We start from the raw sequence: 22,454 nt of genomic DNA on the forward strand, positions 1-22,454 counted from the left end.
ATGCACGGAAAGGGCCTGGGCACATCCAGGTTTCTAAAAACCCAGCGTTTTGGGTATGTGTGACCCGAGGAGGGCCGTGCACCCCGGCGCTCTCCCCGGGCCAAGGACAGGAATGTGCTCCCCGAGCAGCAGTTAACAGTCCAGTAAACAGGACCCAGAACGCCAGTAAAACAGGAGATGCTTGGAGGCAGGCTCAAGGAGGCACCCGAGAATCACTAAAAAAAAAAAAATAAATATATATATATAAGGAAAGATGCAGTCCCAAGTCAGGGCTGTTTACATTCCACGGTGAACTGAACCTATGGAAGTGTCGGTAGAGAGAGGGTTGCGAGAGCCAGGAGAAGGACGATACTCTGTGCGAAGTAATTGCTCATGTTTTGCAAATACACAGCTCAATTTTGAAACATTATACAAAGTAGAAATAGAAGGTGTAATAAACTGTTTTAATTGGGTATTCATAAGATACACTTTAGTATATAAAAATTCTTCTCATATACAAAATAACATACGCATGTGAGTAGAAAACATGCTGAAACACCAGCATCCATATGCTACATCATGCAAACTTATCATTCACTCCAGTATCATGAAAATGACCAAAATATTCAATGGTAAGTGCAAATAAACCGCTGTGGTGAGTGACATCATCTCCCCAGTGAAGAATTTCTTTGCAACACTTGCCAGGTACTGGTTTCCATGTGTTCTCTGCCTCGGCAGTTTGTTACATCTGCTCTCACAGGCTGTTTAAAAACCCGTGTAGTCGTGGTTATGGTCATCCTGCATAACTGCCCCCTCTAACACACAGGGGATTCCAATAACCCGCTATAAGGACGACAGAACCGTAACCAAGAACATTAATTTTTTGCAAATTCTCTTCTACTGTCACTCTAGACAGAGAGCCTTCCATGATTTTCCCAGTTTAGGGATAAACAAGGAGTTTTCATCAATGAATGAAAACACTTTGGTGCAGAAGAGATAATGCAGAGAATGGGCCTGTTTATCTCCACTGCTGAGCATGAGTCATTCTTCCACCGGAGCTTTCTCCACCGGTTTTTTGTGCTTGCAGTTATAAAGCAGCAGCTCGTTTTAATTATCAACAGGGAAGCACAGAAAGACAATACACAATTTGCCTCCCTCTGAAGTGATTCAAAGAAAAAAGACTAGGAAAAAAATATGCTTAAATATTAGACAAGGCATGAAATACAGTAGTTCAAGTGATTCCCTGCACCCTCCTTTCACTACACAGTTTTCACGTACATGTATTTGGGCTCGCTGCAAAACAGCAAGTGTTTTATGCATAAGATATAATTATAAAACAGAAAAGAGCCAATTAGCATCTCTTCAGTTTGCATTAAGGTCTTCAGTAAACCTTTTTTTAGCTTGTATGATATGCAGAGACTTTACATTTCCCCACATAAATCAGTAACATGGATGAGATTATCATTAAGATTATGAGCTTTTAAGCTAGAATTAAAGAAAGTGTGCGGTTTTACCTTGGCTTTAATACACTGTAAATCTCTTATTCCCTTATAGAAAACCATTTCCCCATTTGCACTAAAGATAATTTAAAAGAAATATTCTAAAAAACAAATGGTATAAATGCTTTTCGATGCTTTGGGTAGGAGCTAAAGTTTTTCTGATAGAACTCGTGACACAAAACAGCAGCCAGTGCCTGGTTAAAAAGAACATACATCACTACACACCACCACGTCACGTTGTGAAATCCAAGCGTGATGGCCATAGATACATATATGAGGAGCTCTGCAAAATAATGAGGGCATGAAACTCTCTCAAACCAGTCTCCAAAAGGCACACTGTGGCTCAGACTTACGACCTTCCCTGCAAGCAAACAGAAAGAAATTAGCTGAGAACAACAGGCATTAAACAAACTTTTCTCTTCTACTCACTACAGAACAACTTGCTCCTTAAAGTTATCATCATCATTCACCTCCATCTGATCTGGCAGCTTTGCACTTCTTAATGAAATAAGATGCCACCTCTGGCTGTTTGCGCAAATACAGAGTAAGGAAACCTATTTTTAGCCCACATGGAGACAGAAATGAGGTCCCTGAGGAGTGCCACAAGTCCTAAGCATTAGCATCTGTCTGTCCTTAGGATACTAGCAGCTAGACCTTCATTTTAAGTTCTGTAAAACTATATATACAGACACAGACACACACACCCCCTCTTCAGCCATCAGATCTCTTTTCCAAACAGCCTCATTTAATCTACTGAAAGTCTCATAGAGAGCGCCACACTACAGGAACTGAAAAATACTCATGTTTTAAGGTATTAGAAGCTACAGAGCCTATTGAAACAACCAGGAAAAAATTACCTAAGTAAATGGTTGGCAGAAATGAAACATCTTACCTGATTTACTTTTTCTAAGATTAGCTAGAATGACAAGACATCTGTGTTGGTGAAGAGAGGCCCAAATGTACATCGTAACTCCCACAATGTGATACCAGCAGATATGCACAGAAAGCTCCTTACCTGAATGAAATATGTTTCATTAATGTATGGCCAGGAAATACCTTCCCAAGCATCTTCCCAAAACATTGTATACCTTTTTAAATGTTACTGTCTTACAAAATTCTAGTAGTGAGCCTCTAATCCCTTGAAAGATGCTTTTAAATGCTGCATCATTTAAGTGCTTGGCTGGTAGTTCATTTCCCTTAACCACTCTATCCTAAAAATATCTAGTTTTTAATCCAGTAGCTTGAGGTACAGCATGATGCACAACTGATACATAATTGATAGTCTAAGACCTCAATATTCAACATTGTTTGTAATTCTTATCATCCTAATTAAAGATGTTGTCATGGCTCAAGTCAACATACAAGTATATAGTTGTTTGTCTTGTTCACAGTGAGTGAGATACATACACCTACACACATACCTACGCCCCCAACAGTGTGAACCATTTAGGCCTTCAAAAAAAAGGTTAACTGTATTAAGGACGATTTCCAACGTACAAGCCAATACACCATCTCCAAGAATCTACAAGATGTGAAAAGTAGAAGACAGGTTCAGAAAGAAAAAGGCTTTGTCTACATGTAGGAGATCTGAAGGTTCTTTTAAAAAACCACTGGATTAAACTAGAGCTGATGTGGTTGGAAGTGGTTAAAAACTTCACTGAAGTTACATACTTGGTAATGACCACCTTACAAAAATTAGTCATGGGAGAAGTGCTACAATCAGCTCATGGCTCATCCGTGCAGGGGAACAGCAGCTCAGTTGTGAGACTCAGTGGAATGTGTTGGCAGAAAGAAGTCATATAATTCAAATTTCTGCTGTATTAATGGAGACATTATAGTACCGAGGGAAAGAAAAGACTGACAGATGGAAAGCAGGGCAGTGGTGAGTTCCTAATGGAAAACAAAGGAGGTGGCCAAGACAGCCTTGCAGACTAGCCTTACAGGAAAGCTTACAACAACAAAAAAAACCAAACTCCAGTTTGAGAACTGAAGTTGCATAGTGGCATTTGAGAACTGCTACCTATTACTGTCCTTCATAAAGCATATCTCAATGCAAAACCGATTGGTAACGATCCTGAAAGCATCTATGTGAGATGTCTTTCAGGAGGTAACAGTGACGGTTAACATGAAACTGTGTGTGTCTCTGTGTGTGTATAATGCTGGCTGATTATGTGATATACGGAAACGTAGTTACTTTGAACTATGCCAGTAAGTATTTTTACGTCTCATCAATTAACACACTTCTCATACAAGCAGCCCTCTGAAACCATTTGCCATGATGGAAACAAATGGGAGCAAAACTGCATCTTTGGTAATAACTAAGCAGGCACTTACCATTCCTGACCTTAGTAGGCACTTGACATAGCACAGTTGAGCCAACAGCAACGTAGTAACCAAGTCCAAAGCAGTACTGCACAATGTGAATGACACCATTGGAAAACACGCTGGTCCAGAGGCATTCTGCAAGTCTTCGACAGCTATGCAACCAAAGCAGCAGGAGAACCAGGAGTACAGAGAAGCGCTCACTATCTGCTTGCAAATAAAAAATAGCAACTTTGAGACAGACGGGAACAATTTAACCCCAACAATGCTTCAAAAAGGCTATTTTTTTTTCCCCTCCCCACAGCAAAATTTTACCTTCATTTTAAATTAACTGACCACTGGGGAAAGTATTTGTACATGTGAGGCACTGCTGACCTCAGCAAGATTACTTCTAGAAGGTGCTAACAGCCCCTTCTGCTAAAAGGACTGCTGAGAGCCATCACATCCATAAATTAGAATGATTTCTACCTTGAATAATGACAAAGGGACTTGGTATTCCAGGAAAGTCACTTGGAGCCTAGTTTAAAAGCAGCTGATGAAGTAGCACTCGAAGCATACAAATTTAGCACAGGATGGTAGTGCAGCTTTCTAATATTTGTATGGCTGCATCATAATATCTGGAATACTTGCCCGTGTCCTCACTCTGAGAATCTCTGCCAAGAGAGCGGTGCACATGCTGAATCCATGATGGGAGCGACCCTCCAAGGAACTCGGCTTGGAAAAGCCCGATCAGCAGAAAGCCGTTCCAGAGCACAGAAACCACATAAAAGTGAGTAAACCACCTGTGGGAACAAAAAGGGGTCTTCGTTAATGTTCTCATCATTCCTTAATTGGAAATGTACCTGCAGTACATGCTTGCCTGATGGTGAGTACATTCCCTTTTGGTCCCCACATCAATAAGTAGAGAACTCAGGACTCTAGTGGTACCAAGCAGGAATAACCCTAACACCTTCTTCCCCCAGCAAAATGCTGCCTGGAATAACCTCTAACTGAGCTTATCTTACTAACCATAGCTGCACTAAAGAGGAGAAAGCGTAAACTACACACCGCAAAGGTATTCCTCAATGCTCACAACTAATCATGATGTGCACAACTTTTTCTTCATAATTTACACCACTGAAAGCACATCCAAATTAATTTTCTGGGCATTTCCAGGCTGTTGCGCCTAGCAGCACTCCCACTTTCCTCAGTTCTAGTGCATACATTACATGATGTATGAAAGTTCATAAATGACAAATGCAGATGGTAAAAGGCACCCAGAAGTAATTACTTAGCTGTACACTAAAATATCTTGTCCCTCTGCAAATTCAAGGCTTGCAACAATCACATAGGGAAAAAAAACAGGAGAGTCCACCAATACCACTGGGTGATTACAAGGCAAAACCACACGTTTTTTTGAAGAAAACAAAGAAACCCCCAACCCCATAATGCACTTACAAAAGCATATTATGTATTACTGAAATGCAAGACATTACGGTCAAGACGGGTAACTGGATGGAGTTAAACAGTCTATGATAACCAGCTCCAACTAAGTGATCCAGTATTTCCATTTGCTTTTAAAACTGAAAGTCCCTCTGGCTAGGAATAAAAATCAGGACCTCTGGAAACACCTGCAAAGAGATGAAATACATACCACTGGAATATGCTGCTGGCTTTGTCTTGACAATGTAACTATTGGTACAAAACTAGAATACAACTGTATAGTCAGGGAAGACTGTATTTCTCTGGAACATGCAAACTTTTCTTTTGGGGGAGTGTAGGGGTACAACACCCTTGCTTAGTGAAACCAAATAAAGTGACTCCCTCCCAGAGCAGCTCAGGTATCTCTCAACAGCAATACAGAGGCCAAGTCAGAACCACAGAGGTAGCAAGCATCCCTGCACGCTCCATAGCGCCTTGCCCATTAGTGGTTGGTAGCCACTTCAGACGATAACTTCTCCTCCTTGGTTCCACCTCCTACCAGGCAGAGACAGCAACATTCACTCTGCTGATTTGCAACAGCAGAAATAAAATTTATCCCCTCTTCCTTATTTTCTGCTTAGAAGACAAACAGAACTTGTATATTGATAAAAACTTGATGCCACCTCCAAGTTTCAAGCTCTTTCCCTGCTGTCCTGTTACTCAGTAGACTCCTGTCTCATCACTCGCCAGAGAACTTTCTCCACACGTGTTGCTTTTTGCTACTGGCACACAAACAAGTCCTGCCAGCTTAGCACAGACATGTCCTGCGAGCCTTCAGCAATCCCAGTTACGCTGGGGATGTGTCTGACCTACAGAGCGATCCAGCACTGCAGCAAGTACACGTGTCATCCCTCAAGGAGAGGAATGTTCACTATTTGTCAAACCAACCCAGAATGAATCATAACATTTGACAAGATGGAATGGCAAGTTAAAAACAAGCCCAGGCTAGTGAAAGTACAATAACTGTTTGGAAACAAGACACAGATGAATGGAAACACAAAACGCCTCAACAGCTACCTTCGGGATGTTCTCTATTCTTTCAGCTAGCAGCGTTATGGGTTCCCTACTCAAGCAACAGAATTGCTCTGTAGATGTTGAGAGCTTAAGACCAATTTTCTGAAAAAGCCACATTCTTCAGACACCATCTTCCCTAAGAAGGGGTGGTGGGAAACTTCTGTTGGAGAAAGGTCAATTCAAATGAGAAACTACCTTAAGAATGTGGCACTTTGCAGTATGCTGCAATGAAGATAAAGCCTTTATGAGCCCCTATTTTCGCTGAGGGTAGTGCAGAGCTTAAACACATCCCTGGGTATTTTCTGTAACCAGAAGCCTAATAACCAAGTCACTATATTACAACCTTTCCATGAATAACATGCTAAGTCACAAAACTTTTTTTTAACGTTTGGTTTGAAAGCTATGTATATAAAATGTGTCAGTGATAACAAGATCACTGCATTAGGGACGATCGGATCTTTGGGTTAAGTAGCCTCCCAGTCTTGTCCTGCCGGCCTTGCAAGATCCTGTCACACCTATGTTCAAGTCAAAGGCTAGTTCTAGTTGTGGATCTCAGCCGGTCAAAACCGATGAAATCCCAGTAACGTATAGAAAGCTGTAAATGGCGGGTTTTTTCCCCCTTTCATCCTATTAAACATCTACTAAGAGATGTGTTTGGATAACCCAGTGGTTCTTTTGCCTTATTAGCGACTGTTCATGCAGGGTCCGGACTGTTATGTTAACATGCTGCTAGTAGTATCCTAAGTCCCATTTTAAAGGAGGAAGACGATGACTCGGCATCGGTTTAAGACGGTAAACCCGCAGCATATTTGCGCAGTCACAGTTTCCCTCAGGAATCCATATTCCCAGGTCCCCGACCCGAGCCTTGCAGGAAGGTTTGTTTTGCTGATACCGCACGCGACTGGGATTCAAGGGATTCGGCTTTTGCTCCCATTTGGACTCCGTACGATCGCCGCCTCTACGCTCCTCGGTTCCCCATCCGCGAGAACAGAGTGAGCCTTCCGCAAAAAGCCCAACTCCATCAGAACACGCAAGGCCATTGGCGCTCGCCGTTGGTTTTCCACATCTCCAGCTGAGGTAACGGCAACGCGCACACAGCTCCTTCCTGCCGGGCCGCCGGGCCCGACGGCGGCCAGCAACGGCGGCAGGCGGCCGCCGCGCAGCGGGGAGCGCAGCCCTCCAAGCCGCCCCCTCACCTCTTGGGCACCTGGAGGAGGCGCAGCCAGCCCGGGCGCTGCCCGCAGCCGCGCTTCGTCTTCCCGTAGCGAACGAGATCCTGGAGGAGGCCGGAGACGACGCCGGCCCGCCGCAGCCGCGGCGCCAGCGCCAGCGCCGCCAGGAAGGCGGCGGCCAGCAGGGACCAGGCGGCGGCCAGCACCGCCGGCATGGCCGCGGGCGCGGCCCCGGCAGCGGGCACGGGCACGGGCACGGCCCCGGCCCCGCTCCCGGCCCCGGGCACGGCCCCGGCCCGCTCCGCCCAGCGCCGCGGAGGGCGGCCGGGGCCTGGCGGCAGCGGCGCTTCCGCTTCCTCTTCCCGCTCTCGGGAAGAGCGGGGCTCGCCCGAGCCGGTGGGCGGGTGAGTCCTGGCGGGCCCCGGAGCCGCCGTTGCTGCGCTCTGCCCCTGCAGCTGCCTCCCGAAACAGCCGGGTGGGGGAAGTCTCGATTTAAAACCTTACCGTGTGCCGCCTGGGGCGTTTGCTCTGAGCTCCGTCATCTCTTTTCGTTTGGATTGGGAGGCGGCGGGGAAGCTGCCGCAGGTTTAACGAGGCTGGGGAGCGACGAACCCGCTCGTTAGGCCGTGGTCTCCTCCGGGAAGCGGGAACAGCCTCCCTGCAGCTGCCTGCCGTCGCGCCGAGTTCCCCTTTCGGGGCTCATCTCGAGGGCATGCTTACCCGCCACAGCCACCTCCTTCGTGTTCCCTGTACGTGGGGTCCCGTAGTCAGAGTCTTATCCTAATAATACCGGGTTTGCCATTACATGAAAGGAGAGGCCTTCTTTGCCTTTCTTCTGCCCTGGGAAATCAAGAAGCCACACCGGCTTGGCATCACAGGCAGAGGGTTCCCTCTGACCCCCAGTGAAAAACGTCCTGCTGCATCCCTCCTGCGTGCGTGCAGGGATGCGGGTCGAGCCTTCCCCTCGTAAGAGAAACCGCAGTGTTTCTTGGCAGGGGTTCAGGTGTTGGTTTATCTGACCAAATATCTCTTGAGTCGATTATCTGACTCACTGCCTCCAAGGAGATACCGAAAGATACTTCAAACTTTTCATAGTACGTATGAGAAAAGTAATGATGTTTAGTGTGGGCGTACTTATGCTAGTACTTATTAATGCTCTAGACTAAAATAAGATTTTAAGTCAGGATTCCCAGGAAAACATAGTTGGACTGTATTTCCAAGTCTTTAAATACAGAACAACCTACTTTTGTTAGTCTTTAGTGCTACTTCAAACCATCGTGAAATCAACACATTAAGAGACTAAGGCAATGGCCACCACCTTGCAGCTCACTGAGATTCAGGCCTGAAGTACCCACAGGTTTTTGACTTCAGGAGGAAATTCTGTTGATACCTATGTGCTTCCGGTGTGGCTGCCTTTATAGTGCTGCCTCCCGAGGTATCTTTAAAGGTATTGACGACCTTTTCCCATATGGGATTGAATTATGTCATAAGCACTTTAATTGCATCCCTACCAGCTACCAAATCCATATAGTATGGGTGTAGGTCAGGCTTGATTGAAAGAAAATTTTTAAATTTTACCAATGTACTTTCTTAAACAGAGGTATAAACCCTCCCTAAATTATTTCAACATGTATGACTGTGTTAATCCATCCTATCAGTGAATCCTGCAGAGCAGCACATGCTCAGCTGAAGCACTCATGACATCAATAACGTTGCTTTGGGAAAAAAATCATTGGAGTTCACATTTTCTGCTAAAACGTGTGTTGGTAGCTCTCCAGTTATATCTGCAATATATATATTATATCTGGGTTATAACAGATATTTTAAAAGTCACTCTAATTTATATCAAGGTTCAGAGCTCAGTCTAATTCTCTTGTCAATTCAGTATAACTGAATCCTAAATGTGGTTCGGGGATTTGCTGGCTAATTGTTTTGGGTAATCAGCAGGAGACAAAGATACCAGGCAGGTGGGTAGACATTTTGGGGAGCGGGAGGGAGGAGCAGGTGATGTGCAGGTAATCCCACAGCTGGTGAGGGCAGGGGGAAGGCGAGCATGCCCGGGCAGCGCTGGGGAAGAGGGAGGGATGCTGCCATCGCTGCTCCCCAGCCTCATGCCCCGGGGAGCTCAGGCAGCAGCCGCTCTGTCCCAGGGAGCACGCAGGCAGGTGCTTATTTCTGCATCCCACGCGGCCACATTTCAAAAGTGCTGCTGTGGTGACTGGTTTGGGCAGAGCAGGCTGTGAGTAAGCAGGGAGCAGCCACGTCTGGTCTGCAAGCAGCGATGGCACGGGAACCCTCTGTGAGAGCCTGCGGGTCACGGCAGCGATACGCTCCTGCAGGTCCTGACTCGAGGCACCGTGTCCTCTTGTGCTGAACATTCCCTACAGCTGGAGGTTGTCCATTCTTGCAGCATGTCTCTGAAGCACAGCAGACATACCTCTTTTCAGCCTGAGCTGAAAAGACAGTCTGAAACACGAAGAAGACGCACTGCAGCCTTATCTCTGCAAGGTGTGTCCTTCTATGGCTTTCACAAGATAGATAAGGCAAGGGGGAGCAACTGTCTGGCCCATAAAGAGGGTCCTTCCTTTGTCTGAACAGCAAACTTTTAAAACTTAAAATAGCTTTGCTCAGCAATTTTGGTGGGCAGTTGTTCTGGGATAGGATTAATTTTCACAAGAGACTGGGAGGGGGCACAGCCAGGATAGCTGACCTGAACTAGCCAAGGGGATATTCAATACCATATCACATCATGCTCAGTATATAAACTGGGGAGCTGGCCAGGGGGAAGACGGATTGTAGCTCAGGAATGGGCTGAGCATCGGGTTCCGGGTGGTGAGCAACTGCATTGTGCATCACTCGCTTTATCTATTCTTAGTATTATTGTTGTTATTATTTCTTCTCTCCTTGAGTTGTTGCTCCTGTTAAACTGTCCTTATCTCAACCCATGAAGTTTTACCTTTTTCTCCTGATTCTCTTCCACCAGGGTGGGGAGGAGTGAGCAAGCAGCTGCGTGGTGCTTTGTTGCTGGCTGGGCTTAAACCATGAGACCAGTGCAGATGCCATTTTCATGAAATCATGGTCTGAAGACTCCTGGCTGGGTGTATGGCATGGCCCTGCAGCATGCTGAGCAGGTCCTTGGCTTCCACTGCACCCAAGTTATATTTTTCTGTGCAGTTTGAGCTTTGCGGGGTGTTTGTAAAGGGAAGGATAAGGAATGTGGCCGTTATGGTGCCCATGAGACAGTGGAGGCCAGAGGACCTACAGGCGTGCTGCTGCGGGATGGAGCTGATGAACGACAGCAAAACTCCAGCACAACAGTCACACGCCCCCAGAGACACACAGTGCATCGTGCCGTGGTCCCCTTTAGGGTGACAGGTACCCAACATTTTGGCACTTCAGTCATCTCCTAAATTTAACTAACCTGGAGCTCTCATGGAGGTCAGTGAACTAGCAAATGTTTAATATCAAATACTCTTCCATCAATTAACCTTTATTTAAGGAATAGAGAACAGGAATCCTCTATGTGTGGGTCTGTAGTGCACGGTAGGATCGAGGCACTAATTCTACATGGCACCCTGTGTCACCAGCCATGACGTATTGACTGCAACGTTGCTAACAGCAAAGCCAGGCAAAGAGGGATTTAGTAGGCATGAGCCAAGACTTGCTCTGCACTCTACCAAGATATATAGGTGGGCAGGGAGAGAAATTAGTGTCTGAGGAAAACTGCAGCTGTAACAGACAGAACAGGTCCCTTTTAATATCTTATTCCTTGGTTCCAGCACTACTACTATGTGGGGAGCCACAGCACGAATGCCATGCCTGCAGATCAGCCCATGGCAGCGACCGACCGTGTGCAGCAGCTTAAGGGTGAGGAAAGCACTGTGGTCTGCAATGTTTTGGTGAACGCTTGCTCAAAAATTGCTTCAACCCACTATGAAAGAGCTGCAGTCTACCCATCAGCAACACCCCCCCAAGGTTCATAGTGTCCCTGCAAGTTATCATCACTGCTGTAGTTACCACAGTGAACCATAGGTTATAGGTGGCAGATTTAATGGTGAGAGAAAGATGATGACTTGTATTTAGGCACCAATCCTACCTTTGCTTGTGGATGCTGGTTCTTTTCCCGCTGTAATGCAGACAGTTTTAAGTTACATGGGCAGATGCTAGACTTCAGGGGGGTCATTCGGAAAAGCTGGTGATCAGCAGAGGGCTATGAAATTGCATCCCCGAGGCTTTCTGGGCCGCACAGTCGGTGCTTCCTTGAGGCCCAAGGCACCCCTCACCCCCTGCCAGCTGGCTCCAGCCACGGCCGGTGCTACAGCAGCGCAGGGAAGCGGGATCCGACCTCCAGATGTGGTCAGTTTGTCGGCTGTTTCCTCAGAGTTCAGATAATTGGAGGAAGAAGGGAAGGAATACAGCTGTGAGGCTGGGAAATTGAGAGGAATTAGCAGTTGGTCATCTTAAATATACCTTCTGTATTTATATGTGCAAGTTGTATTGAGGAGAAGATGTAAGTTGTATGCTGCTACTTCTCATAATTGTGTATATTTTTGCACAACAGTAAGAGCCCTTCTCTCTAGGAATTTTTTTCCCCAGCGCCGTACATCCGTGGCACATTCTATCACCCATGTGCGGTAATGATTTTCCCACTTTTTAGGCGAATAGGTCCCTCTAGGTGGCACCCGCACTCTTCGGTTCACCCGAAGCCCGCCCGCCCTACGCCGGGCTCCGGCTCCTGCTGCCCGGGAGGGCCCCGGAGATCCTTCGGGCATCCTTCGGGCATCCTTCGGGCATCCTTCGGGCATCCTTCCACCAGCAGTGCTGCGGGACTCTCACCTCGCAGTCCCTCCTGGCCTTAGCTCTTTGTAACAGTTGATGTACTCATAGCATTTTTAGGCTTTGTAATTTGACAATTGCAAACGTTTGCGGTTGCGTGTTAGCTCTTCCTGGCAAACATTTGCACTTCAGCTCTGTGATGCTTATTCTAGTTCAACTTACCTAACTTTCCCCATCTAAAAATTAGATATCTAGCTGAAACTAGTTAAGTGGGTTCCTAATATAATGGATGAAGACAGGTACTTCTGGAGTGCCAGTTTTTTTCTTCCTAAACACACACGTCTCAGCTGTTGAGCTGAATTGTCCTCCCTGGTGAAGATCCTCCTGATGGAAAGAGAATCTTAAAGTATCCAGAATAAAAATGGGTATAATTATTTTTGCTCCTGAGTCTAGAGTTTGTTCGATGAGTGTCATGCAGAGAGGCTTTCGCTGAGAGAAAAAAAGCAAATTTTCACAAAGCCTTGGGCCATGCAAGAGAGTTATCTGTAAATGTAACTGCTTCATGTTTCCTGCCTGTTACAGGAGACCTGCCTGGACAGTTCATAGGCTGCTGTGAAACACCACTTATAACAAAACTTGTTCACCAAGGAGAATGGAGAGAGAGCCTAAAAAGATGCTGTGCAAAAGGTGGGAAGGAAGGTCAAGGCTTGGCTGAACCATATAGAAAATGCTGGAGAGAACAGACAAGTGCTCAGATTTATGTATCACAAAGCTGAACTTGTGTGGGACGCTGTGGACCATAATGACTGATGGTGCTTTGTGAAATGCCTGTAGGGGTGGGAGAGCAAAGGTCTGCTTCAGAGATTTCCAACTCAGACCATCATATTATTCAAAGGAATTTGTCTGCATGAGGGACAAAAATCAGCATCATTTACTGGCCAGCCCACAGCAGATTTCACTGCAACTCCAGATTTAATAGACTTACCCACTGATTTTATGTAGTGATTTTGGTTTATTTTTTTAATTTATAAGGGAGAATAGGGAAATTATTCAGTTACTCAGATACTTTTTTCTGGTTGCTTTGTTCAGATTTGGTTTTCCAACAAAGATTTTAATTTCCTAACGAAGTTCCCAAAGCTTTGTGAGTAAAATGGCTACAGGTGGGTTTCTTGGTAGTATGTGTGAGACAACATTCAATGTGAATTTAGCACAGGGACAACCTTGAAAGTACAAATAGAGGCCATGGTCCTTCAGACCTTTATGAACATGCTTAAAGCCAATATTGGTGAAGACCCTAAAATCTAGATACTCCGTTATGGGACATGATAATCTATGTCAATGAAGTCGGTTGGTACCAGCAGGTCTAGAAAATTTAATTATTAAAACATTCCTTGATTTGGCTAATTAGCAGAATGGGGTAAAGTCACACACTTCTGTGATTTGTGGGAAAATAAACCAAGAAAGCCAACAGATTGCTACATTTTGAAGGTTAAAACGCTCGCCTGTGCTCTACTGGTTTTAATCATTGGAAGATAATACCGAGATACTGGGGCCAAGAAAACATAAATCACAGAGCACAAAAAAAGAGTGCTTAGAGATGTGAGAAACTTGCACTGAAATGCACTTCCCACCATTCAAGGATCACTCTGTGCCCTTGGCTTTCAAAGTCGAAAATGTGAGTGTTTCCACTAGCTGACGGAAAGCAGGAATTACACTCTGATAAGATGAGAGCTCCTGTGTAGGATTGGTGCCATGCTCCTGGGATAAACGCTGTTGTTTGCATAGCTCGTAATGCATAATTCATACACATGAATCCATAGACTTCAAGGTGTTAATTCTACGTCTCTTAGAGCTATGGTACTAAGATACATGATTTATTCATTATTCAGCTATATTATTTGCTGAGTTTTCACTGATCACAGCTAGCAAGTATCTTGCCAACATGGTTGACTTGGAATCTGAGACAGTTTGGAGTTTCACCCTGGGAATAAAAGTAGCTTTATTCCAGCTTGTATTGATTATGGGCTGGTCATGTGCTGTGAAGGCTAAGTCTGGGCAAGTTGTTGTTTGCTATATGAACCTGCATTTGGATTTTAAAAAACTATCTTTATCTAAGGAATTTTATAAGGGAGAAAACTACCTAAAGCTCATAATTATCACTTCAATCATTTTGATTTGCAGAATAGCTTAATGAAAAATAAATACGCCTTTACTTAAGATTATAGGTAAGTTATTATTAAAATGAGAGCAGGGAAGATGACTTAAAATTCTCAGGGATGAATCATTAATACTTTCTTTGTTAAAGGGCACCAATCCATGATACAACCCCAGGGCTTGGCAGGAGCAGAATTCAGACCCTTAATAGTAGCAAATAATTGTCTGACTGTACCAAAATCCTCAAAGGACATACTCACCTGTCTCTGTCTTCTGTATATTGTTTTATGTTATTTTAGAAATCTGCCAGAACATATTTGCTTGCAAAAATGGTCAAGGGTTTCTTGGGACAGATAGACAGACTGCATTCAGGCACAGGTTCAAAAGTAAAGGTTTCTCCTTGAGACTCCTGTTGAAACTTTCAGTATCAAATACAAGGGTTGAGAGTTTAGGGGCACCGACTGCCTGCCAGAGGAGAAAGACCAATGCTGATAAAACCCATGGAGGGCAGTTAGTTTTAACAGAGCTATCAGCTGAGGAGGGAAAGCTCTAAGTAGACTTGGTAGACAATGAGAAAGGTAATAGCAACACTCACAGCTCACAGTTGGGAAGGGTCAAAATTTCCTTGAGGAAACAAAGACTGTTTGTACGCTGCTTTATGCACTTGATGGAAATGGATGGCATTAGTGGCCCTTTCCTACACCCTCTGGGACTGTGAACGGAAAGTATTTTAAGGCTGGTACCAGTTCCATAAGAATCAGCTGGGAAAGAAGGGAGTTTGGGACATAGCTGCAGTTCTCTGGGGCTGTAGAAGTTGTTCCAGGAGGATAAAAGTTGCTTCAAAACTTGCTGAAGAGAAATACTCTGTCTACACCACATCTTGTGGACCACTCTGTGGCTCCTTTCCATTTTGAGGTTGCTTTTCATTCAGAGGGCCAGCCTGAAAGCATGGCCTGTGTGTGGCCAAACTCTAGAGCAGCCGAGCTGTAATGTGCATAAGCACAGCCAGCAGCTTATTTGACTTATACAGCCTGGAGAAGCTCTACAGTGGCTGTTGTAAGGAGCCTACAGATGGTCCGTAGAGGTCTTGGACGGCACAGTTTGGGCAGTTGCTCTTCTACCGCTCACTAGCTAAGGGAGTCATTCACAGCACCAAGGACTGAAAACTACATTATTTTTTTTTCTAAAATGTGTTATAGAATAATCTTGGCTATGAATTTGCTCTTTATTATGTAGAACTTGTGTTCTAACTCTGAGATTTCATCTGCCATGCAGAAAAAAGGGAAAAAAAAGTCCTCATGCTTTGGTGTTCCTAGAGGCAGGTTCAAGATGTGACTGTGGATCTGGTCACATCTCAGCTATCCATATGGGCCTGTTGGGAAAGAAGAGACTCCCTGTTTTGCACGGCAATGTTGTGAACACAGAGAATTGTGAATGTGACTGAGTTTGTTTTAGATACCCAATCTATACATGAAATCCCGTATTTGAAGAACACTGCCCACATTTATCGTGGGCTATGAGAATGCTATTACTGAGTAGCAGAAGCACCTTCTCAACTAGGCATCATCCAGAGTGGGTACCTCTCCCTTGGTATGGGAGGCTAAAGAAAGTGCCTGTGTTCCGGAGATACTCCCTGCTTCAACAAGGCAAATGCTAGGTTTGAAGATGCTGGGATATTGCCCTGTTCCAGAATGCAGATGTGTATTTTTTTCCATATGTTATCAGTGTTCTGCTGAGTTGTGCTGTAACATGAAGACATAGGCTTAATTCATGTATCTGCTTATACTTACCAGTGATCCTGCCTTGGGAAAGATACAGCAGCTCAATGAACCCTTATTGTCCATGACCTGTGACTAGAAAGAAATTCAGGTTTTCAACTACTAAGTACAGTTAACAGCTGTAAAAACAGCTGTAGAAAATCATTTGTGTTGCTAAACTTAAACATGTCACAGGGGAAATGAAAGCTATTTATGAATATTCAATTTTTTTTCCCATTTATCCTTATGGTATAAATATCATTCTGGCAAATTAACTCTTCCTGATTAACTCAGCGCAGTATCGGAAAGATAATTTGACGTATTTATTTTCTTATTAATACAAGTATTCACACATTGCTATAAAGGGCAAAAAAGGTGATAGCACAGATAGCATGTAAGGCTGTGCTAATAGGATATGGTTTGTGCTTCAAACTGCTAAGTTCTCTTAGCAGGACTTGTTCCTAAAGATGTCTGAGCTCAAGCTTTCAGTCTGATGTTGGAAATTAGACAAACTAGCGCTGGCTTTGCAGTATTTCCAAGTGTGATTTTATTCAAAGGAAATTAATTTTATCTGTAGCTTTTGGTTACAAATCCCAGTCTAGTTCTGAATGAAACCGTGACTGGGAAGGCAGTCAGCTCCACTTTAGCTCACACATCTTCTTTTATTCTGGCAAACCCTTACTTTGCTGTGTACTTCTTCCCTTGCTGGCATACGCTTAATTTTGTATACTTCTTTTTGCCAGCTGTTTCATTATTTTTTATCTTGGCTTGCTTTTCTAATTGATTTTTTGTAGTAACAGATTTTTAAAGGAAATTTTTTTCCCCGGTGTGCTTCCTGACAGAAAATCTCTAGTAAATATTTATCAAGAAAGTGTTATATTAATAATTTTCTCAATAAATATTTATTAGAGGCTTAACACTACAAACCCCAGTAGAAATGTGATAAATATTGACTATGGCCAAGAAAGAAACAGTCCCTGAAGAGCACTGCATGCTGCAAGCATGCTCGGATGCAGCTAATCAGTTATAAATATCTGGTGATTTTTAGGTAGGACAGCTGAGCTTTCCTTACCTACAAGATCTGTCATATGCATGGTGGTGCAGGATTAGCTCCTGAGCTGGGGACACAGAATTAAGACACAAATCTTTTAAAATGGCAGCAGCCAAACCAGGGGAGTTGGGGGCTGACACTGGTTTTAAAGCACTTTTAAAAATACACTGCATCTTCTCCCAGTGGAAATAGTCTTCTCGATTTGATAGACACGTGAGAAGCCAGAAAGGCTTCTTGTGATACAGCTAGGTGAGTGTGCTAGTACCCACTTCATTCGCATCTGTGTGCACGGCTGGGTAAATAATTAAAAAAAAAATTCTGGAAGTGGTAAAAGTAAATAAAAGGTCATTGGAGAGTTAATTACTTGTAGTGCCTTACCTACAGATTTGCACTGACATAGGCTGCTCTGTTTCTCTCTGAACTAGAGGCTAGAAAAATAAACGGTTATGAGCGGGTAGATATGATCGAGGCGTGTGGGGTCTCTGACGATAAATAACCTCAGCCCTTGTGTTCAGATACTGTAAGCAGCTTTGGCTAACGTCACGACTTACTTGCCAGATTCATTGTGTGCCATTCAGCAACTGAGACAGCAGTTAATAAATATTCTTATTGTCTGGACTCAAAACAAAGCTGAGGTCACACAGGGCTGGCACTGTTACCTAGGAGGAGATGCAGTCTGCGCTCTCCAGACTGCTGATTTCTGGGCTGTTTTAATGAAATCTTACCCTGACAGGCTTCAGAACCCTTGGAACGAGAGCAACAAGATGACTGTCAGAGCAATAAGGATGTACTGCTTGCATATGCCTCTGCCTTTTGTGCCGGGAGCATAGAGCAATGCGCTGGCTCTGCTGTACCCGTAGCTCTGCTGTGCCTTACATACAGAGTACTATTCCTACCGAAATCACTCTCAGTCCTGAAGTAGTTAAAGGAAGAAAAAAGGGGAGATGAAAATGGCAGCAATTTGGACCAGTGTGTAAGCAATTTAGGTTTTTCTTTCTAACCATGCAGCCCATAGGTGCAAGGAGAAATACAGCCAGGGTAGGATCACTAAACCTTCTAGGCTGGCTTGTCTGAGCCAGCGCTCAGGGTAGACAGGGCACAGGGCAATAAGTGATAAAGACCTCTCCTGCACTGCCAGTCATTTACACCATTTCGGAAGGGTGTAAGTGCTTCTGTCTCCTGCACTCATTGACAGGGATGTAGGGACAGAAGCACTGGGCATCCTGCACGATGGGTCTGTGCCTGGTGGGCTGACCTGGCAAGGTGCACGAATGTTGCTGGCCAAGAGGACAGACCATGGCATGTCACAGCTCTAATTGGGCAGGAGTCACTCTCCCTGATCCTTCCAATTCAGTTATCTTGTGGCTGACTTACGTAGGTCTTATTTCAGGACCCTCTCCCTATTCAGCAAAGGATTAAACCCAAGCTTAAGTGGCTTTGCTGAACAGGGATAGAGTTAATCTCAGGACCTTCCTTATATTTATTAGCATGATAGTCAGAGGTCTGGCTGTCATGAGCAGTGTATGTAAGAACAGTGAATGGCCACTGAATGGCCAGCCTGCTGCTTGTCACTCCTGCATTTTGATGGGACCATCTGTGCAACACTCATGCTGCGTCCCTCTGCTTGCCTTCAGTCCCTGCCTGACCTGGTGTCCAGGGGACAACGGCACTTGCTTCCTCCCCACTCCTGCAAAAATCTGTTTTAACACTATCTCCTCTGCCTACCAGTTGTCAGTGATCAGAGGGTCTGGTCGAAACCTTTGGATTTGTCGTTTCCTACTGAGGCTACCCCTTTGGTTAAATTCAACTCCTGACCTGCTCAGTGAGGTCCTATGAAAATCCATCCTGGCTGAGGAAATCTAAACATGCATCTAACATCTAGTTTTTCATTTCATCCTGATCCAGACAGTTTTAGGCCACTGTCCTGCCTAATTCACCTCCTAATGGAATCACCAGCTTCCAACTTGTTTGGGGGCTTCAGGAAAAGCATAGTCTAATGCCCAGGGACCTGTGCTGGAGTGATGTCTCTGATGGAGAGGCAGCTTCAGTGTTCGTCCCAACTAAAAATGCAATGACAGTGGATGTTTTTCTCTGCTCGGTTCCTTCTTTTTATCTGTGTTCAGCATTTGTTTCCACTTACCTCTAGAGAGACTTGGAAAGTGATCTGCTGAATTAGAAGAGGCTATTTAGGAGGAAATGAAAATAACTCTACGCAGCTCTCTGTTACTTCTTCAAGTCTTTTTGTGACTAGTACTAAGCTGTTATGATACAGGATTTTTGAGATGCCAGGGAGGGAAAAACAATGGGGTTTCTGTGTAGCACTAAGTTTTCCACCCTGGGGTTTCGGATTCCTGTTTGCGGGACTGACATGGTGCTATCCCACTGCTGCCCAGCAGCCCTTGCACGGATGGGGCTGGCTCCTCACACCTCACCTTGCAGGAGCTCCAGTCTGGTCTGTACTGAAACCCCTGTATGCTCCCAGAGAAACAGAAGGGGATTATTTCTTAATTTCTTGTTGGAGATGAAGAACACGCATAAATCTCAGTAAGAAATACCACTTCTTCTTACTTACCTCCATTCTTTCTGCTTTGGAAATAAAATGTAGTTGGTGGGTCCTGACAGTGGGGCTAGTCTGAACATGCCACTGCTGAGGAGCCAAGAAGTTCAGCTATTAGAGCTTTTTAACAACATTGAACTGTATTTTGTGTCTTTCCTGTGCAAAAATCTCTCTCTCTCTTTCTCTCTCTGTCTCTTTTTTTTTTTTAAACCGTGCAGGAAATGTTTTGGAAGGGAGAGTCAAGAGACTTAAGTCTGGAATTTTTATGTACACCAGAAACTTAAATGTGTGGTTCAAGCTGATAAACTTACCACACCTCTTTCTGTTTTCTTTATAGACTTATTACAAATATCTGGCTTAGAACCTAGATTTATGGTGTGAACAAAAGAAACATAGACCATAGAGACATGAAAAGATAAATCTCAGGAGAAGACATAAAAGGGTGTTCAACTTTTAAACTGTTTCTTAATGAAACAAAATAACAAAAAAGATCAGAACACTCATTTTTTAAAATGTTTGTGTTTAAAGAAACTATTGAACATTAGTGATGCCACATATAAAATATCGCCTCTATTGTTTTATGCCTGAGTTGAAATTGCCTATAGAGTCCAGTCCTGAGTTTCTTGTAGCATCACAATTTGCACTGCTCTCAACTGGAGGTTTGTACAGAAAAAGGAACAGCAAGCACAGGGCGCTCAAGCTATATTTTGAAACTAGAGCTGCCCAAAATTTCCCAGTGGTGCATTTAAGAGCACTTTTTTGGATTCATTTCAGGTGGAATGTTTTGTGAAAATGTGTACACTTCCATGATATATAATTGAGAAAAGAATAAATAGATAATTTCTGTTTCTGTTTTTACTTTTTCCTTATACAGTATTTTAAATAATTCTAATTAAAATGAGTCCTTGTAACTTCAGTTTTGACAGTGCCATAGACTCTGAAGCCACTGTGAGCATACAGACCCCCTTCCTCCCCAGCAAAGATGTGGGACTTCCCTGAAACTTTGACCTGGAACATCTTTTATGAAAAAAAAAAAAAAAGGACATTTACTCTTGACTGGCAAATTTTCAGTGGTGGAAAATTCCCACAGCCTTTGGTAAGTTGTTCCAGTGATTCATTATCCTCACAGGCAAAGAGCTTGCACTTTATTTCTAATCTGAATTTGTGTGGCTTCAGCTTCTCACTCTATGGGCTTATTATAACTTGGTCTCCTATAGATTTAAAAATCCAGCTTGTAGACTCAACACAAGTGCATGCACCTATGATCAAATCAAATAATTCCTGTTCTTATTTGTTAATTTAGATGAGAACCACTACCTGTGTCTGTCCGTGAAAGACATACTTCCTTTATGGCTGTTCTTTGAATCTCTTTCAGTTGAGCAGAGTTGCTCGTTGACTGCAAGCACCAGAATGAATCCCACTGTTCTGGCAGCAATTTCATCCATGCCCAATAAAGAAGAAATCTAATCTTCCTACTCAGTTTATATTGCATGACCAAGAATTGCACAAGCCATCCTATCGCAATAGGAGTTCATGTTTAAATGATTATCAACCAGTACCCCATCAATACCTGAATACAGTTTAGTTTGAATAAGACGGTGTGTTCATTTGGTCTACCTAATTGTCTGATAGTTGAATTGAAACCTCAAAAATTTTGCACGTCAACATCATATGTCACTAAGAATCTATGAGGATAATTTTGTGAAGTCAGGGGGCTTCTACTGTGTTCACAAATAACTGGATTATGTCCTAGGTCCCCTTATAGGTTTTTATTGAGGGTGTCTTTGCCTAGAGTGGAGCTCTTTTGCCTTTGGAAAAGGGGATTTTAGGAAGTAAAGATTCATATAAAGCATAGACTCAAGCTAACATTTTTTGAAAAAAATGTGTGCTCTAAGTCTATGCAATTCAGTCATCTAATTGCCCAGATAAATAAATAAGGATTTACGTTTCACTGGGAAACTAGAAGATCTTGGATGAGGAACTTAATTGTAGGTTTAATCCATCCCCATATCACTGGAAAATGAGAATTATTGACCTTTAGTGGTTACTTGGTGTCCCCTGTAACAAAGGGAATTCTTGAGTCTTATAACGACAGGTAGCCACACCATGGTACTGCTGCCATGGCTGTTCTTAGCAGGCACATTTCCCAAAGGCTAGGTAGATGTTCCAAGGCCAAAATGACTATGGAGACAGACCTACCCATTCAGCCCCATCAGAATGCCTCTCAGAAAAGGAAATGAGGCACCTAAATAGGAACAGGTGAGGAATTTATGCTGCTCCTACCTGAGCTGTCATTTCCCTGTGGCTAAATAAGAGATTTGGTCCTGACTCTTTCAAGAACACCACATTAACTTAAAAGAAAATCAGGTCTGAATCCAAATGTAAACAGATTATCTCTGGGCCCTAACAAACGAGATTGCTATGAAGAATTATGTAATTCTCAAATTTGACCTCTAGTCAGTGCAAACTTTCAAGAGCAGCCTCATCTTTATGGGGATCTACTCCAAGCTTCAAAGCATCTATGGCTCTGTGGTTTTGTCATGAGCACATAGTAAATGTGTCTAAACATAGCTACTGTAAATGTCTGGAAGTTACCAGCTAAGACAGAAGCAGCTAACTGAATATAGCATCAGCAGGCACAATAAATGTGCGTTGATTTTAATGTTACATGGAAGACATAATATTCAGGTGACTAGATTACTATTAATTGCA

General features: G+C 43.8%; 1 protein-coding gene across 2 annotated transcripts; it reads right to left on the reverse strand.

The window, feature by feature from the left end:
* Nucleotides 1-422: 422 nt before the first annotated feature.
* SRD5A3 (steroid 5 alpha-reductase 3) lies at nucleotides 423-8,103 on the reverse strand. Of its 2 annotated transcripts, none has more exons than XM_069790030.1 (5): nucleotides 7,952-8,103; nucleotides 4,427-4,582; nucleotides 3,813-4,003; nucleotides 2,371-2,493; nucleotides 423-1,839 (listed from the first exon to the last, which is right to left on the reverse strand). In XM_069790030.1, the coding sequence occupies exons 1-5, from the start codon at nucleotides 7,987-7,989 to the stop codon at nucleotides 1,580-1,582; spliced, it is 768 nt and encodes a 255-aa protein (XP_069646131.1). In that variant the 5' UTR covers nucleotides 7,990-8,103; the 3' UTR covers nucleotides 423-1,579. The 2 variants fall into 2 exon arrangements, with proteins under 2 accessions (XP_069646131.1, XP_069646123.1); XM_069790022.1 differs by lacking the exon at nucleotides 7,952-8,103 and adding an exon at nucleotides 7,472-7,743 and having other exon boundaries at nucleotides 3,813-4,007; nucleotides 4,431-4,582.
* Nucleotides 8,104-22,454: the final 14,351 nt, after the last annotated feature.

This window comes from Haliaeetus albicilla, chromosome 1, assembly GCF_947461875.1.
Source record: "Haliaeetus albicilla chromosome 1, bHalAlb1.1, whole genome shotgun sequence".
NCBI classification, from domain to species: Eukaryota; Metazoa; Chordata; class Aves; order Accipitriformes; family Accipitridae; genus Haliaeetus; species Haliaeetus albicilla.

Excerpts from the sequence above, each read along its gene's own strand:
- SRD5A3 (XM_069790022.1), bottom strand. The coding sequence starts at position 7,662 with ATGCCGGCGGTGCTGGCCGCCGCCTGGTCCCTGCTGGCCGCCGCCTTC. Across the intron at positions 4,583-7,471 it reads CTCCTCCAGGTGCCCAAGAG|GTGGTTTACTCACTTTTATG; the intron begins GTGAGGGGGCGG and ends TTGTTCCCACAG. Across the intron at positions 1,840-2,370 it reads TCTTAGAAAAAGTAAATCAG|GGAAGGTCGTAAGTCTGAGC; the intron begins GTAAGATGTTTC and ends GTTTGCTTGCAG.